Source organism: Tachyglossus aculeatus, chromosome 24, assembly GCF_015852505.1.
Source record: "Tachyglossus aculeatus isolate mTacAcu1 chromosome 24, mTacAcu1.pri, whole genome shotgun sequence".
In the NCBI taxonomy this organism is placed as follows: Eukaryota; Metazoa; Chordata; class Mammalia; order Monotremata; family Tachyglossidae; genus Tachyglossus; species Tachyglossus aculeatus.
The window spans coordinates 29,516,160-29,532,939 of NC_052089.1; the positions used below are offsets into that span (position 1 = coordinate 29,516,160).

Here is a 16,780-nt window from a genome sequence, read left to right on the forward strand (position 1 = left end):
TCACTTGTCTCAGCTCTTGGGGAAGGCACTGCATTAGAGAAGCAGCATGGCTCATTGGAAAGAGCTTTGGAGTCAGAGGTCATGGGTTCAAATCCCAACTCTGCCACATGTCTGCTGTGTGACCTTGGGCAAGTCACTTAACTTCTCTGAGCCTCAGTTACCTCATCTGTAAAATGGGGATTAAGACTGTGAGCCCCACATGGGACAACTTGATCACCTTGTACCCTCCCAGTGCTTAGAACAGTGCTCTGCACATACTAAGCACTTATCAAATGCCATTATTATTATTAGTAGTAGTATAAGCCAGAGATAAATGGCAAAGCTCCTGGACCCGCTGGTATAGTTGGTCAGACAATCCTATTTATTGAGTGCTTACTTGGTGCAGAGCATTGTTCTATGTACTTGGTAGACACGTTCCCTGCCCGCAGTGAGTTTACAGTCTAGAGGGGGAAACAGATGTTAATATAAGTTAAAAAAATGACAGATATAATAATTCATAATTGTGGGACTTGTTAAGCGCTTACTTTGTACCAAGCACTATTCAAAGCACTGGGGTAGATACAAGTTTGTTCATTCATTCAACAGTCCTTGTACCACATGGGGCTTAAACTCTTAATCCCCATTTTACAGATGAGGTAACTGAGGTACAGAGAAGTTAAGTTACCCAGGGTCACATAGCAGAAATGTGGCAGACCCAGCATTAGAACTCAGGTCCTTCTCACTCCCAGACATGTGCTCTATCCACTAAGCCACATTTCTTCTCATAGGTGCTGTGGGGATGAGGTAGGGGGGTGAATAAAGGGAGTGAATCAGCAGGGCACAGAAGGGAGTGGGAGAAGGAAACGTATCTTCAATAGATTCGGACTGTAGAAAATATTTAGTAAATCTGGCTGCCCCAGAAAGGTTGTTAAGATCCTGAGACAAATTCATGATGACACAGCGGGCCGAGTCGGAGCTGATAACGCCCTGTCCGTTCTGCTCCCCGCTTGCGGACGGGTTAAATGGGGGCTGTGTTCCCAGCTTGGGCCCGGTCAGCTGGTTCTCTGCTTTCATGCTGGAGTGAGCAACAGTGCTCCTGGATGCAGGAAATAGAATCGATTTCCATACCTCTGGGAAATCCTTGTGACTGGGTAGACTTTGAGCCCTCTCCCGAGTCCTGGAGAGCACCAGTGATTGCAGGAAACAACTCTAGGCTGAAAGCTCATTGTAGGGAGGGAATGTCTCTACCAACTTTGTTATATCGTTATAGTGTACTCTCCTGAGCACTTAGGACAGTGTTCTGCACTTAGTATGTGCTCAATAAATACAATGGATTGATTGATTGAAACAGGGCAGATGATGGGAGACCTCTTTGAGGAATCAGTTGGGCCTCACAAGCTGATGCTAAGTGTCAAGAAACTCTCCCGAGCTTTCAGTACAATGCTCTACACACAACGCTCAATAAATACGATCGAATGATTGACTTATTGATCTGCATTAGCTCTAGACTGCAGACTCATTGTGGGCAGGGAAGGTTATATTGTACTCTCTGAAGTGCTTAGTATAGTGCACGCAGTAAGCTCTCAATAAATACGATTGATTGAAGAAATCCAAGATGAAGGATTGCCTATGGCAGGGAAGCTGTACACACAACCAAGTGTGAAGTACCCCTGTATCCTTTGCTCCTTAGTGTGTTCATTTAACTTTTGATGACTGGCATCATCTGAGTTTTTTATGGGTTTCCTTTTTTGCTAATGGATTTTGCTGTCTGAAACAGTTGGTTGGCTCCTCAGGGATGCACCTCTTGACCCCACTGGCCTCTTTCCTAGTGGGGTGTGGGTTAGCAGCACTGGTCTCAATGGTCAGGGGATCAGTAGGCATTCAGCTCAGAGGTCAGATGGGGGACGCAGGACAGGCAGCCTCCCACTGGCTCAGCAGGTTGGGTGGCAAAAGGAGTGGGGATGCGGGACCCAACTTTGTAGCCCAGGGGCCAGCCAGAGCCCGAGGCATGGTCTGGGACCCCATGATGGCCAGAACCACAGCCCAAGGATCGGCAGCCCCGGGAAATGCTGATCATTGTGTTGCCGGGGCGGGGGAAGGAGGGGGCCACTGGGCCGGAGTGAGATCCTTGCGGGGTGCTAGAGTTGGCCCAGGTGGGTCGGTAGCAGGTCGGTGCCAAGCTGGTCCCCTGGCCTGTCCCCGGCAGGCAAGAGCTGCCCTGGAAGCAGCAGGGAAAGGAGGGCTCTCTTCTGAAGGCCCCGACCCCGGGCAAGCAGGAGCCCCCTGTGGGCCTGGGGAAAGCCAAGAATCCAGCGGACACTGGGGAGGAGGAAGACATCCCAGGACAGTGACGGGTGTACATGGCGGCGGGGGGAGTGGGGACGCCGGGTGTCTCAGTGAGGAACTTGGTGGGACCTTCATTGCCTGAGCATTTGTATACCTCTCCCGGTGGGTGTGGGCATCCCTTGTGCCCACCTCATGGCCCACGCACGGGTGGCCCGAGGGCACCTCGTTAGTCAGAGACATCATTTGAATCGATAGATTGTCACCTTCGTAAACAAGGCTTATGGGCTGGGGTGTGGGGCACCCGGGAGTCTGAGCTGTTCCAGACTGGCTGGAATGAGGTTTCGTCAAATCTTCAAAGACATTAGTCAGTGCCTCCTTAGGGGCTCCCCTCCCCTGTGGTCCACCTCGGTGCCCATGTTGGCTTCCACACATGTCTTCCCTGGCACCAGGGGTGTCTGTGGGAAAAGATTTCCCCTCCTCTCCTGCCATCATGTGTTCTCCGGGAGGTGAGGGCCCCTCTTCATCCCCCTTTCCAAAGTTTCTCCCATCCAGGTGTTCACCCCCGAGGAGGAAGATGCCGGGACTGCTGGTGGATTCCTCTTTGTACCCATGATGTGTGTGCCCTGGGAGGTGGGGAGTGGGGACCCCAGGGTGCATCCCTGGGAACCCCGTGGTGCCCCATAGGTACTGCAGATCTGGACCAGGTCCAAACCAGTTTTCGAATGGAGGGAAAATTTCGAGGTTCAGTAGATGCAGAGGAGCTAAAGTGTTAGGGCCATCCCGGGTCAACTCCCTGTGTTCCCGGCTCACTGCCCAACCCAGGCCCATTTTGGAGCCAAAACTACAAGAAACTCAACCTGCTGGGCTGGTCACATTTCCAGACAGTCTGTGTCCTGGGCTCTGTGTGGGGTTTTGCCCCAATTTCTGAACGCCCCACCTAACTTGAATACTACCATGCCCTCTTTGTGGAGGGCCATTTTGAAGTTGGGGACCTCCCAACCTCGACCTCCAGGCCAGAGGTCCATTCTCCACTGGAGTGCAGGGCGGTGCAGCCGGAGGGTGACTTCCTTTCTTGTAAACATGATGCAGATTTTCTGTTAGGGATTTATTGCAGAAGGGGAAGAGGAAGAGATACAGACATCAAGATGCATCCAGTGTGCTATGTCTTTGGCATGTTGTTGTTAGTTGTTTCTGTATTGGTCTCTCTCCTAAATTGTGCTCCACGCACCAGGCACCTGTCTTCAATTTTCGTCTACTTTGTAATTTTCTGAGAACCCAGGAGAGTGCTGGGTGTAGAGTGGGGACTCATGAGTATCAGTCGGGAAGTGAAATTGGAATGACCCCAGGCAGAAGCCATTGGGAATGCCCGTTGTCCTCGAGCATCCCTCAGCCTTCCACCCAATGACCCCGCCCTGGCATGGTCCCATAAATTTAGGTGTCTGGCCAATTGAACTTCTTTACAGGTCCCTGGCCTAGAAATCCCATCAAGTATCACGCTCACAAGTGCTCGAGCCTGGGCCTCACCCCTTTCCTGGGTGCCACACAATTTCCTCTGCTCCTGGGGAGCAGATTCCCCGTTGGAAACTGCTCACACGTCCCGGCTGGGCCTGCTTCGAAAACAGAGTGATGCCCAAACAGCTCACTTCAGCAAACTCCTTGGAAGGCAGGTGGTGTCTCATGGCCAGGCTGTTGGGCCCAAAAAGAGACACGGGGTATAGGGTTGAATGTCACCTGTACCGACTTTGGCTTGGGAGTTCAGAAAGCTTTTCTTTTCTGTCTTTTCTCTGGGACCCCTGATATTCAGGCCACGGTGCTCTCCTGAGCTCATCTTAACATCTCTTCTCCTCCTCCTTGGAAACTGGAAATAGGAGCATTGACCCTTGTGGCTCCCCATTCTCCAGCTAATTCACTGTGAAGGGTCAATTGGGTCAGGCATGCCATACACTTAACTGGACTGTAGATGGGAGGGGAGGGGACTGTTGGGGCTGAGGTGGCAGCAGGACTCTGGCCTTGCTGGGTGTTGCCCGTTGGAATGTCCTCCCAGTCCAGTTCCAGTGTTTCCTGCTGCTCAAGCCCAGCAGCAAGCACAGGGCCTAGTTTGGTTCCACTGTCTGCCCGGTGGGTGTCTGGGGTCCTGGGAGTCATGTACATAAAAGCGATATTGTTTGAGGGTGAATTGGCCCCCTGACTCCATCTTGAAGTGCTCAGTACAGTGCTTGGCACCCAGTAGGCACTCAGTAAATACTCTGGGTCGATTGAGAAGCAGCTTGGCTCAATGGAAAGAACCCAGGCTTGGGAATCAGAGGTCATGGGTTCTAATCCCAGCTCCACCACTTGCCAGCTGTGTGACTTTGGGCAAGTCACTTAAATTCTCTGTGCCTCAGTTCCCTCATCTGTAAAATGGGGATTAAGATTGTGAGCCCCACGTGGAACAACCTTGATTACCTTGTATCCCCCTCCCCCAACTCCAGCGCTAAGAACAGTGCTTGGCACATAGTAAGTGCTTAACAAATACCAATATTATTATTATTGATTACTGCATTGTACTCTTGTAGGAGGCAGAAGGCATAGGATCATTCAGTTGACTTAGTATATTTATTATGCACTTACTTTTGTATACAGCATTTTGTGGGAGAATACAGAAGTGATAGTAGATGTGATCCCTGCCATCAAGGAGTTTATAATCTAGTAGGGGAGACAGACATGAAAATAAATTAAAGATGGGGAGAAGCGACAGGGTTTAGCAATATGATGATCAGCGCTGTGGGAGAGAGGGTGGGATGTGAAGTGCCCAAGTGCTTAGGTAGTGGAGGTGATGAGGAAAGGGGGGCTTGCTTCTGAAATTCCTGGTGCCAGGTGAGCAGGAGCCCCCTGAGGGCCTGGGGAAAGCCAAGAATCCAGCGGACGCTGAGGAGGAGAAGGAGGAGAAGGAGGAGGAGGATGACATCCCAGGACAGCAACAGGTGCATATGGCAGCGGGAGGAGTGGGGACGATGGGCGTCTCAGTGAAGAACTCGATGGGGACTTCAGTGCCTGAGCATTTATATACCTCTCCCAGGGGGTGTGGGCATCCCTTGCGCCCGCCTCATGGCCCACGCACAGGCAGCCCAAAAGCACCTTGTTAGTCAGAGACATCATGGGAATCGCTAGATCGTCGCCTTTGTAAACAAGGCAGGTGGGCTGGGGTGTGGGGCGCCTGGGAGGCTGAGCTGTTCCAGGCTGTCTGGAATGAGGTTTCGTTGAATCTTCAAAGCCATTAGTCAATGCTTCATTAAGGGCCCCCCCACACACGGTCCGCCACGGTGCCCACGACGGCTTCCACGCCCAACTTCTCTAGCACCAGGGGTGTCTGCGGGAAGAGGTTCCCCTTCTTCTCCTGCAATCCGATGTTCTCTGGGGACATGGGCCTGTCTTCCCCCTTCATCCCCCTCCCAGAGCCTCCGCAATCCAGGCACTCATCACAGTGGACGGTTCTGGGACCAACAGTTGGACCCTCCCTTTGCCTGTGGTGTGATTGCCCCATGGGCAGGGAGCCAAGGGTGCATCCTGGAGAAACTCCGGTTTACTTGCCCACGTGCCCCAACTCCAGCCTGTAGTTCCTTGAGCATACTACAGGTCTGGACCATGTTCTCCTGGACCTCAGTTGAGGGTAGAATTCAATGGTGCAGAGAGAGTATCTCCATTCTTTGAGGAGCAGAACAGCTGGGTTCATACGGGGACATTCCCTAAATTTGAGGGCCTGCATTTCCAATGGCACCTAGATAATGAAACCATCTTGCCAAGAAGCTCAGTGTCTCTGCAAAGCCCTGTCCTGATAATAATAATAATAATAATAATAATGGTATTAAGCGCTTATTATGTGCCAAATACTGTTCTAAGTGCTGGGGTTGTTACAAGGTAATCAGGTTGTCCCATGTGGGGCTCATAGTCTTAATCCCCAATTGCAGATGAGGTAACTGAGTCACAGAGGAGTTAAGTGACTGGCCCAAAGTCACCCAGCTGATAAGTGGCGAAGCCAGGATTAGAACCCACGACTTGGGACGCCCAAGCCCATGCTCTTTCCACTAAGCCATTCTGCAATGCAAGAATGCAAGATCATTCTGCATGACTTTGTCAAGACTGGATCACGACAGTCTCAGTAAGATCTTAGAAAAGGAGCACCGCTAACCTTGGTTAGCCCAGGGGTTCTCTTCGCCCAGGGCCTTGGACTCTGGCAGTGGCCCCAGGATAGTGGGAGGAAGCGTGAGCTGGCTGTTCCCTGGAACACCCATCCTCATGTGTACCAAATGGACCATTTTCATCTTTGACTCTCTCCTCTACATTCCTAACTTTGCTTCAGACTTTCCCTGCTACATCTAGCAAGGTGAAGATCATCTTCTCTCAATATTGGTCTCAGGATTTACGGCCTAGTTCTTGGAAATGATTCCCTTTCCACGCTGGTTCGGCCACAGATGCCAGAAGGACCCCAGGTAGAAACTGTTGGGAGCTTCTCTCGTCTCGGGGCAGCCCTCGTTCCTCACCACAAACCTGCCCATCTCCCAAGAGGGAGGTCTTGGGTCTGTCTAGAGGGCCTGTGGCTCCTGGCTATGGCCCTTGTGAAGCTAATTGTCCCTTCCCAGCTTATGGTTGTTGGTTCTCTGGTTAACATGGATTTCTCTGGCCCTCAATCTCCCCTCGGGTCTGGGCAAAGTTGTACGACCCATGACAAACTGCAGGCGTTCATGGTCCCAGTTTGTGCTTCCAGGTCATATCCCTTCTGCTCATTGTCCTCCCGGGCAGAGGCTGAGGCCTAAGGGACAGAGGTGCTGGCTCCTCCCCAGTGTTCTAGCCAGTCCTGGGCTCTTCTTGGGGTTCAGAGAGGTGAGTTCACTGTTCTTGGCCACCTAGGGGTTCAGTGGAGGGGCCGTCTGATTCTGCTATTGGTCCCAGGAACTTGCTTCCACCTGGCTGACTTCTAGTAACCATGAAGTTCCCCTCTCCCATCCAGTAACCTGGCTGCTGAGAGCTGGGTGCATAACCTGACACTGGCTTTGGCCATGTCTAAGCAGGTGTCTGCTTCAGGAGTGCTCCACCTCCCCCAATCCCAGCATTGGGGGTGGGTCTACATGTCCAGTGGCTGCCCCTTCTTATTTGTTTGCTCCGTCTTGTGAACTCCAGAGGGAAATTTCTCCAAAACGTGGCAGCGTTACCCCTGCGTCGCCAGATGAGGCCAAGGCTGAGGCGAATATTCCTAAAGCAAGTTTAAGGGAATCTACATTGTGTCTGTGACCAAAACTGGGCTCCACATGTGCCGAGGATCCTTTATGAGGGTTGCTAATGTGCCTGCACACATACACACTGCGAGCGCACACACAGACACAGACACACACACACACACAGACACACACACACAGACACACACACACAGACACACACACACAGACACACACAGACACACACACACACACACACCCTGCCCTTGTTACTTAGCAACCAGGTCTGGAAGGACATCGTGGGACAGAGTGGCAAAGGCTCCCGCAGCTTCCCTTGGTGTCGGCCCGGGACGGGAAGGATGCAGGCTAGGGTGTGCCCACTGCAGAGAGGGTGACTGGTAGTGCAGCTTGGAGGATGAGGCCCTACGGTCTTCCTCCATGGCCGACGGCCCTGCAATCACCAGGATGGAAGCATATTTACGACTGGGATGGGTGACCCATTGAATTGCAATTAGCAGTGGGGCAGTGAGTTTCCTTGTGAAAGCCAGTGAATGAGGTGATGGAGATGGTGATGGGGCAGGGCCCATGCCTTCTGATCAGGGAATATAAACATCCCTGTCCAGGAGCATTGGCACACTCACACGCGCACAACCACCTAGCAACACCTCCACAGTCACCTGCCTGACTTCAGATTCCATGTCTTACTGTGGTTGTCCCAGAAACTTCTCTTCCCACCCTGTTGAATGCTCCCCATGCTTCCAGACCTCCTTTGGTGGCTCATGTGCCCTAGGCAATCTTGTATACCACAGTGATGCCTGTGGCCCCTACTCAGGGAAAGCCTGTGTCTTCTATCCCTTCCGGGAGATCTGTTGCGAGCTCCCCAGCTGTCAGTCCAGCTGCTCCATCTCTATCCCCTGCCAGACCCTGTGTTTTCGCCCCATTGTCTTCTGCCAGGTGACACTCGGCAGATCCCTGGGCTTCTGACCCCTGGGCTGTGGAACCAGTAGCTTCCGATTCCTGGGCTATGGATCTGGCATCTGCCGATCCCTCGGCTTTGAATCTGCCTCCCGCCAGTCCCAGGGCTACGGATCCAGATCCTGTCGATCCCTGGGCTATAGATCCAGCTCCTGCCGACTCGTGGGGTATGGATCTGGATTCTGTCGATCTCTGGGCTTCGGATCCAGATCCTGTCAGTCCCTGGGCTATGGATCCAGCTGTTGCCAGTTCCCGGCCTACAGGTCCAGTGGCTGCCAAACCCTGGGCTACAGATCCAGCTGCTGCCGGTCTTTGGGCTATGGATCCAGATCCTATCAGTCCCTGGGCTTTAGATCTGTCTACTGCTGGTCCCCGACCTACAGGTCCAATGGCTGCCAGACCCCAGGCTTCGGATTCTACTCCCGCAGGTCCCTGGGCTACGGATCCAGTGGCTGCCGATTCCTGGGCTTCGGATCCAGCTCCCATCTATCCCTGGGATACGGTTCTGGTGGCTGCTGATCCGTGGCCTTCCGTTCCGGCTGCCGCCCGTCCCTGGGCTACGGATCCAGCTTCTGTCACCCAACTCGCTTTGCCGTGCAAACTCACCAGTCCCTTTGTTTCCGGCCAAGTTGCAGATCTGGCTTCTACCGATCAACTTGCTGAGTGTCTGTGGCCTCCTGGTAACAGGACCATCTCTCCCATAGTCTCACACTTCCAAAATATCCTCCCGATCCCTCTACTCTGCATCTACTCATCACCTTTAGTTTCAGTCTCCCTGTTGTTTCTGTTACGACCACCTGTCCTAATGGACTTCTGGGCTCTGCGTACCTGCAAACCAGAAGATCGTACCGGTATATGAATTTCATGATATAAGTCTGTCCACCGGTAGCAAGCCAAATGCCTCCTCTCTAAAGGGTACTTGGGTCTCCTGTCCTAGGCCTCTCTTGGAGATGTAGTCAATCATTTGAGGGAATGTTTCTCAGTAGCAAATAAACACATTTATCTTGGCATCAGCACTGTTTTTACCATTGTTTCTCTGGGGCCATGGGTCTGGTTAGAAACATCTATAGATTCCATTCTAAGGTCTGTCCATGACTTCCTGCAGGTTTAAAGAAGTACTGGAGAGAGAATGGGCTTAGGAGTCAAAAGGATCTGGGTTCTAGTCCCTGTTCTGCCATTTGTCTGCTGCGTTAACCTGGGCAAGTCACTTCACTTCTCTGGACCTCAGTTCTCTCATTTGTAAAACGCGGACTAAGAATGTGAGTCCCTGGAACAGGGACTGTTTCCAACCTGATTAGCTTGATTATATCTTAGAGCTTAGGACAGTGCCTGGCGCATAGTAAGTGTTTATCAGATACCATAAAAAAAGAGGTTTCCAGGTGATGTGAATTAAGCTTTCCTGGTTCTCTTCCCTTCTTTGTCCCCTCCTCCATCTGAGGAGAATACCCTCTTCTTTCTCGGGCCAACCAGGACTCTCCCACAGGGCTAAACATCTCTGTCCCACTCCATCCTTTCTCCCTGGGTCTGGCCGTTATTGTCGTCTCCTCACCTCTTCCTCTCCCTTCCCTCCTGGTCTGGGCTGGAATGGCTGCCTAGGTTTCCTTTGGGTCTTTGTCCTTTTCCCAATTTTGTTATTCTTAGACTGGGCCACGGATGGGCCTGCACCCAACCCTGAATCTGAGTCTCTGTGTCGCACTGGACCGTTGGTCAGCCAGTCCAAGCATCGATCTCCTGGACCTAAGCAGGTAAAGGCCTGAATTGGGTCCTGGTCGTTCCCTGGGTGGTCATCAATGGGCCGTGAGGTGTTTTCTGTCCAGTGGAGATAGGAGGCCCCAAAGCCAAAGATTTAAATCCAACTAAACTCTCCAAGATATCACCATCCGGTCATTGCTCTTTCCCCAAGGGAGGTGGAGCTGCCTCAGAGAGTCCCTCCTGTCTTCCCATCTCAGAATGAAGCCTCAGGGGTGGAACCAAGTCCAGTTCCTCACTGAAGGTCCAGGAGGGACAGCTTCTGATGTTTCTTTCCACTAAGCTGCTGGCCACTTCTCTGTTTTTGTCAACAGTAAACATGTTACAGAACTTGGTCTGAGTGGTCCAGGCCCCATGTCGGGGTTCAGGGGGGATTTGGAAGAACGACTGTCCGAGAGATCCATCATTGCAGGGTGATGAGGGGGCCCTGAAGGCGGAGGCTGATTTGAGAATCCTACCCTGGGTAAAGGTCTGTCCCAAATCTGGCTGGGCTTGTGAGCTTGGGAGCACGGGGACGAGTAAGGAGAGTTCAGGATAGAGGAGTCAGGGGTTGGGGACCATCTTGGCTCTTCCTCAAAGTGCGCCGGCTCCATCCGAAGTCACATTTGCTTAAGCCCTGGAGGCTTCTCCCGGATCCCTTTCCCCAGCTTCTCCTTCAGTGCGGGGCTTCATTTTGGCTGCCAAATAGCTGCCCCCTAATCATGCCATCTGAAGGCAGGGTAAGGGAATGCTTGAAAGCTACTGGCTGAGGAGCACATATGATCGCTCTCCATTGCCCGCTGCCCTGTACTGTCCTGTACTGCCCTGCAGTGATTCCACCAAGAAGTGTGCTTTTTGGATGAAACATCAGGCCCAGGAAGTGCTCTGCAACACAGTTGAGGACTGAGTCTGGCTCTCGGTACTCATCGGACCCACTCGGGTCCTGCCTCCAAAGGGCACCCGTGTCCTCAACTGTAAGGTAGGGGGCCCTGAAGCCCTGGGTCTGTACAGCCATGGAGCTATGGAGCCTTGGGGGCCTGAGGCTGAGGGGCCTGGAGGCCTGGGGATGCGAGGCCTTGGCCTGAGTCAGGCCGAAGGGCTCTGGGGATTTGGGCTATTATGGTCTGAGGCCAGGGGACACTAGGGCCTGGGGCTGTGAAACCCTAGGGCTGAGGGTCCTGGGGACTTCAGGTCTTTGGCCTGGGTCAAGCCAAGGGGCATTGGGGCTCTGGAACCCTGAGGTCTGGGGCCAGGGGGGCCTGGGGTGGTGAATTCCTATGGCCAGGGATTTGTTTGATAAGAAGAGGGATGGGACCGTTGGAAGTTCTGAGAAGTAGGGAAACATGAAGGATGATGGCTTAGAAAGAAGGCCCAAATGACAGAGTAGTGAGTTTAAACTGGAGAGGGAAAGAAGCTGCTGGCAGGGAGGCCAGCGAGGAGGCTACTCTGGTTGTCAGGCTGGGCGATGATGAGTGCCTAGCCCCTGGAGAGGCCGTTGGGATGGAAAGAGAGGGGTGGGATCTGAGAAACAGCATGGAGGAAAAACCAAAAGGATTTGGTGACAGATTGAATGTGAGAGCCAAAAAAGAGTGAGGACTTGAAGAGAATTCTCAAGTTGCAGGCTTTGGAGACGGTGGGACCTGACGTAGTCAGCAGTGATGGAAGCAAATTAACTCATTTGCCCCGAAGTGCCTGAGGAGTTGGCACGACTGGGAAGGAGGGGGATCAATCAGGGAAGGCCTTCTGGAGAAGGTGCCGTTTAAGTAGGTTTGGAAGATGACAAGGGATGTGGCCTGGACGGTTCTATGAGAAAGGGGGAGAGCCATGGGTCGAGAAGGAACAGGTAAAGATGACAGGCAGCTAGGAGCTTAGCTTGGGAGGAGCTGAATGTGACCAGGGATGGAACAGGAATAGTTGTCCCATGTATAAAATCCAGGGATGATCAGCAGGAAGAGGATACAAGACTCTAAGTTTGTTGTGGGCTGGGAGTGCGCTGACCAACTCTGCTGCACTGTAGTCTCCCAAACACTTACTACAGTGCTCTGCACAGAAACACACAGAAAACGCTCAGTAAATAGCATTGACAATGATGAGATGCACCCCTTGCCCTTGAGGGACTGGGAGTGGGCAGGGAGCTGGAGTGATTAAAAGGATTGGGCCGAGAGGCCATTAATCTGGGAAGACTTCCTGGAAGTGGCATGCTTTTATTGGAAGATGAGGCACAGCGAGGGTCATGGGCTGGCAGAGGAAGTGTGGCCTATGTGGGTGGCGATGCCCATTGGCTGGATGTCTGCACGAATGGGTTCCCGGGGCCTGCCCTCTGAGGGGCCAGGATTCCCTTTCCACAAGCCGGAGGGGTGATGAGTGGCTCCGCGGTCTCTGAGGCCTCAACTGCAGTTCCCCGGGAGCAGCGGGAGAGGCTGAGGGACTTCCTGGTTTCGTGGCAGAAGAATAAAATTTCAGTTACTGACTACAGGCTGTGGGCAACTGCAATTAGCATCGAGCCAATTAGTTTCCTCATGAAAGCCGATGAGCGAGGTGATGGGGACGGTGACCAGGTACGGTCCATGCCACCTGCTTGGGAGTTACAAACATCCCCATCTGGGAGGGCGGGCACACGATTGGACACATACAACCTCCTTGTGACACACGGCCCCCCTGGTTCCCAGTCAAACAATCAAACTGTGGTATTTATCGAGCATTTATTATGTGCCGAATACTGTTCTAAGTCATTGGGAGATTACAGTGCAACAGAATTAGCGACACGTTCCTAGCCGATAATGAGCTTACAGTCTAGAAGCGTCACATTTTATGGCAGCTGTTCCAGAAACCTCTCCTTCCGTTCCCTCGGGTGCTCCCCGTGCTTCACGACCTCCTTCGGCGGCTCTTGCGCCCCGAGTGACCTCGTCTGCCGCAGCGATGCCTGTGGCCTTTACCCAGGAGGAGCCCGGGCCTTCGATCCCTGCCAGGACACCGGCTACGAGCCCCCCAGCTGTCTGCCCAGCTGCTCCATCTCCAGCCTCCTGCCTTCCAGATCTCTGTGGGGAGCCCTTTGGCACCTCCCTCGACTTTGGATCCCCGGGCTTTGGATCCAGCTCTTGTCGATCCCTGGGCTGCAGACCCTCTTTTCTCTGGACTTTGGATCCTGTTCCTGCTGATCACTGGGCTACAGACCTGGTATCCTCCTATGTCTGGGCCTTGAAACCCGCTCCTGCCGATCCCTGGGCTACCGACCGATATCCTCGTATCCCCCGGCTCCAGATCTGGCTCATTCCGATCACTGGGCTCCAGACTCAGTATCCTCCTATCTCCGCGGTTCAGATCCGGCTCCTGACGATCCCTGGGCTGTGGGCCAATACCCTCCTATCCTCAGGCTCTGGATCAGGCTCGTTACGATCCCTCGGCTGTGGACCGGTGTCTTCCTATAACTGGACTTCAGATCCAGCTCCTGGCAATCACTAGGCTATAGACCCAGTATCTGCCTATCCCCAGGCTTTTGATCTGGCTCCTGCTGTCCCCTGGGCTAAGGACCTAGTATCCTCCTACCCCTGGGATCCAGATCCAGTTCTTGCTGATTTCTGGGCTATGGACCAAGTACCCTCCTATACCTGGGCTTTGGATCTGGCTCCTGATTATCCCAGAGCTACAGACCCAGTGATTCTGGACTTCAGATTCGACTCCTGCCGACCAGTGGGCTTGGGGTCTGGCTCTTCTTGCCCAATTAGCTTTTCTGTGTGAAGTCACCAAGCACTTTATTTCTGGTCAACCCTCCGGTCCAACTTGCTGAGTGTCCGAGACTCTCCGGGAAGATCCCACAGGATCCTCCACTGCATTTACCACCTCCACAACCTTCCCTCCCTAGCGTCCTTCTTCTCTTCCAGGCCAGCATCCTCTCTGGTAGCAACCCCAGCCATGATGGGCTCCTCCCCACCGTCCAGCACAGAGGTTTCAGGGCTCCCTCTGAACTGGTATGGTTGCCAAGCCTCCTCCTGTGCTTCCCAAGGGCTCTGATGTAACAGCGGGAACTTGGGCTAGACTCTGGCACCAGGAGCGTGGCCCAGCCCCAGGGCTGCTCAGAGCCTACTCCCGGGAGGTTAGCTAATCCGAACCCCACTAAAGGGGAAGGGTGAAGAGGAACAGTTCTTGGGTTTCTCATTTTCTGAAGAGTCTCCATGTAGCATCAGCATGGAGTAGTGGATAAAGCATGGGCCTGGGAATCAGACGGTCATGGGTTCTAATCCTTGCTCTGCCACTTGTCTGCTGTGAGACCTTGGGCAAGTCACCTCACTTCTCCTTGCCTCAGTTCATTCATCTGTAAAATGGGGATTAAGAATGTGAGCCCCATGTGGGACAGGGACTGCATCCAACCCGATTATCTTGTATCTACCCCAGCGCTTAGGACAGTGTCTGGCACATAGTAAGCATTTAACGAATACCATAATAACAATAATTATTATTATTATTATTCCACCTCTGCAACAAACAGATGAGGAGAGGGACGATCACTCAATCTGCTTTAATAAGGCACTCGACCAGCTCTCCCCTGTTTAACCTGTCCTCAGCTACCCAGCCCTCAGCTAAGGGCCACCCACTGTCTATACCACGACCTGGGCCGTCTGGCCGTCGAACTCTGTCTCGCGTCCTTCCTCCCTCTGGCCTGGACCTTCATTCTCCCCCTGCCCCCACCCCGGCTTCAGGAAGAGTCTTGGCTGAGGACCTCCGCGATGCCGAGCCCGGAACTCCGATTTACTCAAGCGCTCTTGTACTTCCCAAGCGCTTAGTCCAGTGCTCTGCACACAGTAAGCGCTCAATAAATACGATTGATTGATTGATTTACTCGGAATTAGCCCTGGCTCTACTGCTCACACGCCCCCTGGTGGCCTTACAGTGGTGCTGCGCACATATGTGATCATTCGGAATGTCCGGAAGCGCCCTCTGCCGGTTGATTCGTCGAATTTCAGTCGTTCTCTTAAATGGGTAAATAAACCGTCCTTTACCTGCCCTCCCAGGGTTTGTTTTTTTTAAATGATGTTTGTCAAACGTTTACTATGTGTCAAGCACTGTTCTCAGAGACCAATTCCGATGGGAAGAGAAAAAGCGAGTTGGGTTTTGTTGTAGATTCACTGCTCCCTCTAAGACTGTAAACTCATGGGCAGGGAATATACCAACTCTGTTGTATAGTACTCTCCTAAGCGCTTAGTACAGTGCTCTACATACAGTAAGTGCTCATAAAATACGAGACGGTTGTTGGCTTTTTGTCCCTGGATAGGATTCTGTGCGTTGTTCTGAGGGTTGTACCCAATGGGTCTTGGTCTAGTGGAAACAATATGAGGCGGTCAGGAGACCTGGGTTCTAACAGTACTAAGAGTGGTATTTGTTCATTCACTCATCCAATCATATTTACTGAGCACTTACTGTGTGCAGAGCACTATACTAAACGCTTGGGAGAGTTCAAAGCAACAATAAACAGACACATTCCCTGCCCACAATGAGCTTACAGTTTAGAATGGGGAGACAGACATTGATACAAATAAATAAAACTACAGATATTTACATAAGTGCTGTGGGACTGGGAGGGGGAAGAGCAAAGGGAGAAAGTCAGAGCGACACAGAAGGGAGTGGGAGATGAGGAAAAGTGGGGCTTAGTCTGGGAGGGCCCCTTGGAGTTGTGCCTTCAATAAGGCTTTGAAGCAGGCGGACAGATTGTCTGTCAGATTTAAGGAGGGAAGTATTCTAGGCCAGAGGCAGGACGTGGGCCGGGGTTGGCGATGAGACAGGCAAGATGGAGGCCCAGTGAGAAGGTTAGCACTAGAGGAGCGAACTGTGCGGGCTGGGTTGTAGAAGGAGAGAAGCGAGGTGAGGTAGGAGGGGGCAAGGTGGTGGAGTGCTTTAAAGCCAATGGCGAAGAGTTTTTGTTTGATGCAGAGATGAATGGGCAACCACTGGAGTTTTTTGAAGAACAGGGTGACGTGTCCTGAGTGTTTTTGTTGGAAAATGATCCGGGCAGCTTACTGTATGCCAAGGATTGTACTAAGCGTTGGGGTAGACACAAGACAATCAGGTCAGACACAGGCAGGTGGCAGAGCCAGGACTAGAATCCAGGTCCTCTGACTTCTAGGCCTGTGCTCTTTCCACTAGGCCTCTGCCTATGCCCAGCTGTGTGACCTTGGGTGAGTCTCCTGCTCTGGGCCTCGGTTTCCTCATCTGAAATTTGGGAAGATGAGATAAATTCTGAACCTCATGGGGGCACAGGGACCGCCCACTCAGATAAGCTCGTGGTAATATGAATAATAATAAGTGCAGAATTTGTTAAGCACTTACTATGTGCTAAGCACTGTTCTAAACCCTGAGGTAGATAAATGACAATCAGATCAAACACAGCTCCTTTTCCACATGGGGCTCACAATCTAAGAGGGAGGAAGAACGGGAATTGAATTACCGTTTTACAGATGAGGAAACCGAGGCAAAGAGAAGTTAAGTGACTTGCCACGGGTCACAAAAAAGGCAAATGTCAAGGCCAGGATTAGAACCCTTGTCCTCTGACTCCCATGTGCTTGAAACACAGTAAATACTTAATATTTGTTATTATTATCATTGTTGTGTTCAAAGTTAGTCTGCCA

General features: G+C 52.3%; 1 protein-coding gene across 1 annotated transcript; it reads left to right on the forward strand.

The window, feature by feature from the left end:
* Positions 1 to 7,228: 7,228 nt before the first annotated feature.
* Positions 7,229 to 9,095, forward strand: LOC119945158 (keratin-associated protein 13-2-like). Its single transcript, XM_038766187.1, has 5 exons — positions 7,229 to 7,251; positions 8,267 to 8,411; positions 8,532 to 8,599; positions 8,642 to 8,860; positions 8,951 to 9,095. The coding sequence occupies exons 1-5, from the start codon at positions 7,229 to 7,231 to the stop codon at positions 9,093 to 9,095; spliced, it is 600 nt and encodes a 199-aa protein (XP_038622115.1).
* The last annotated feature ends 7,685 nt before the right edge of the window (positions 9,096 to 16,780 follow it).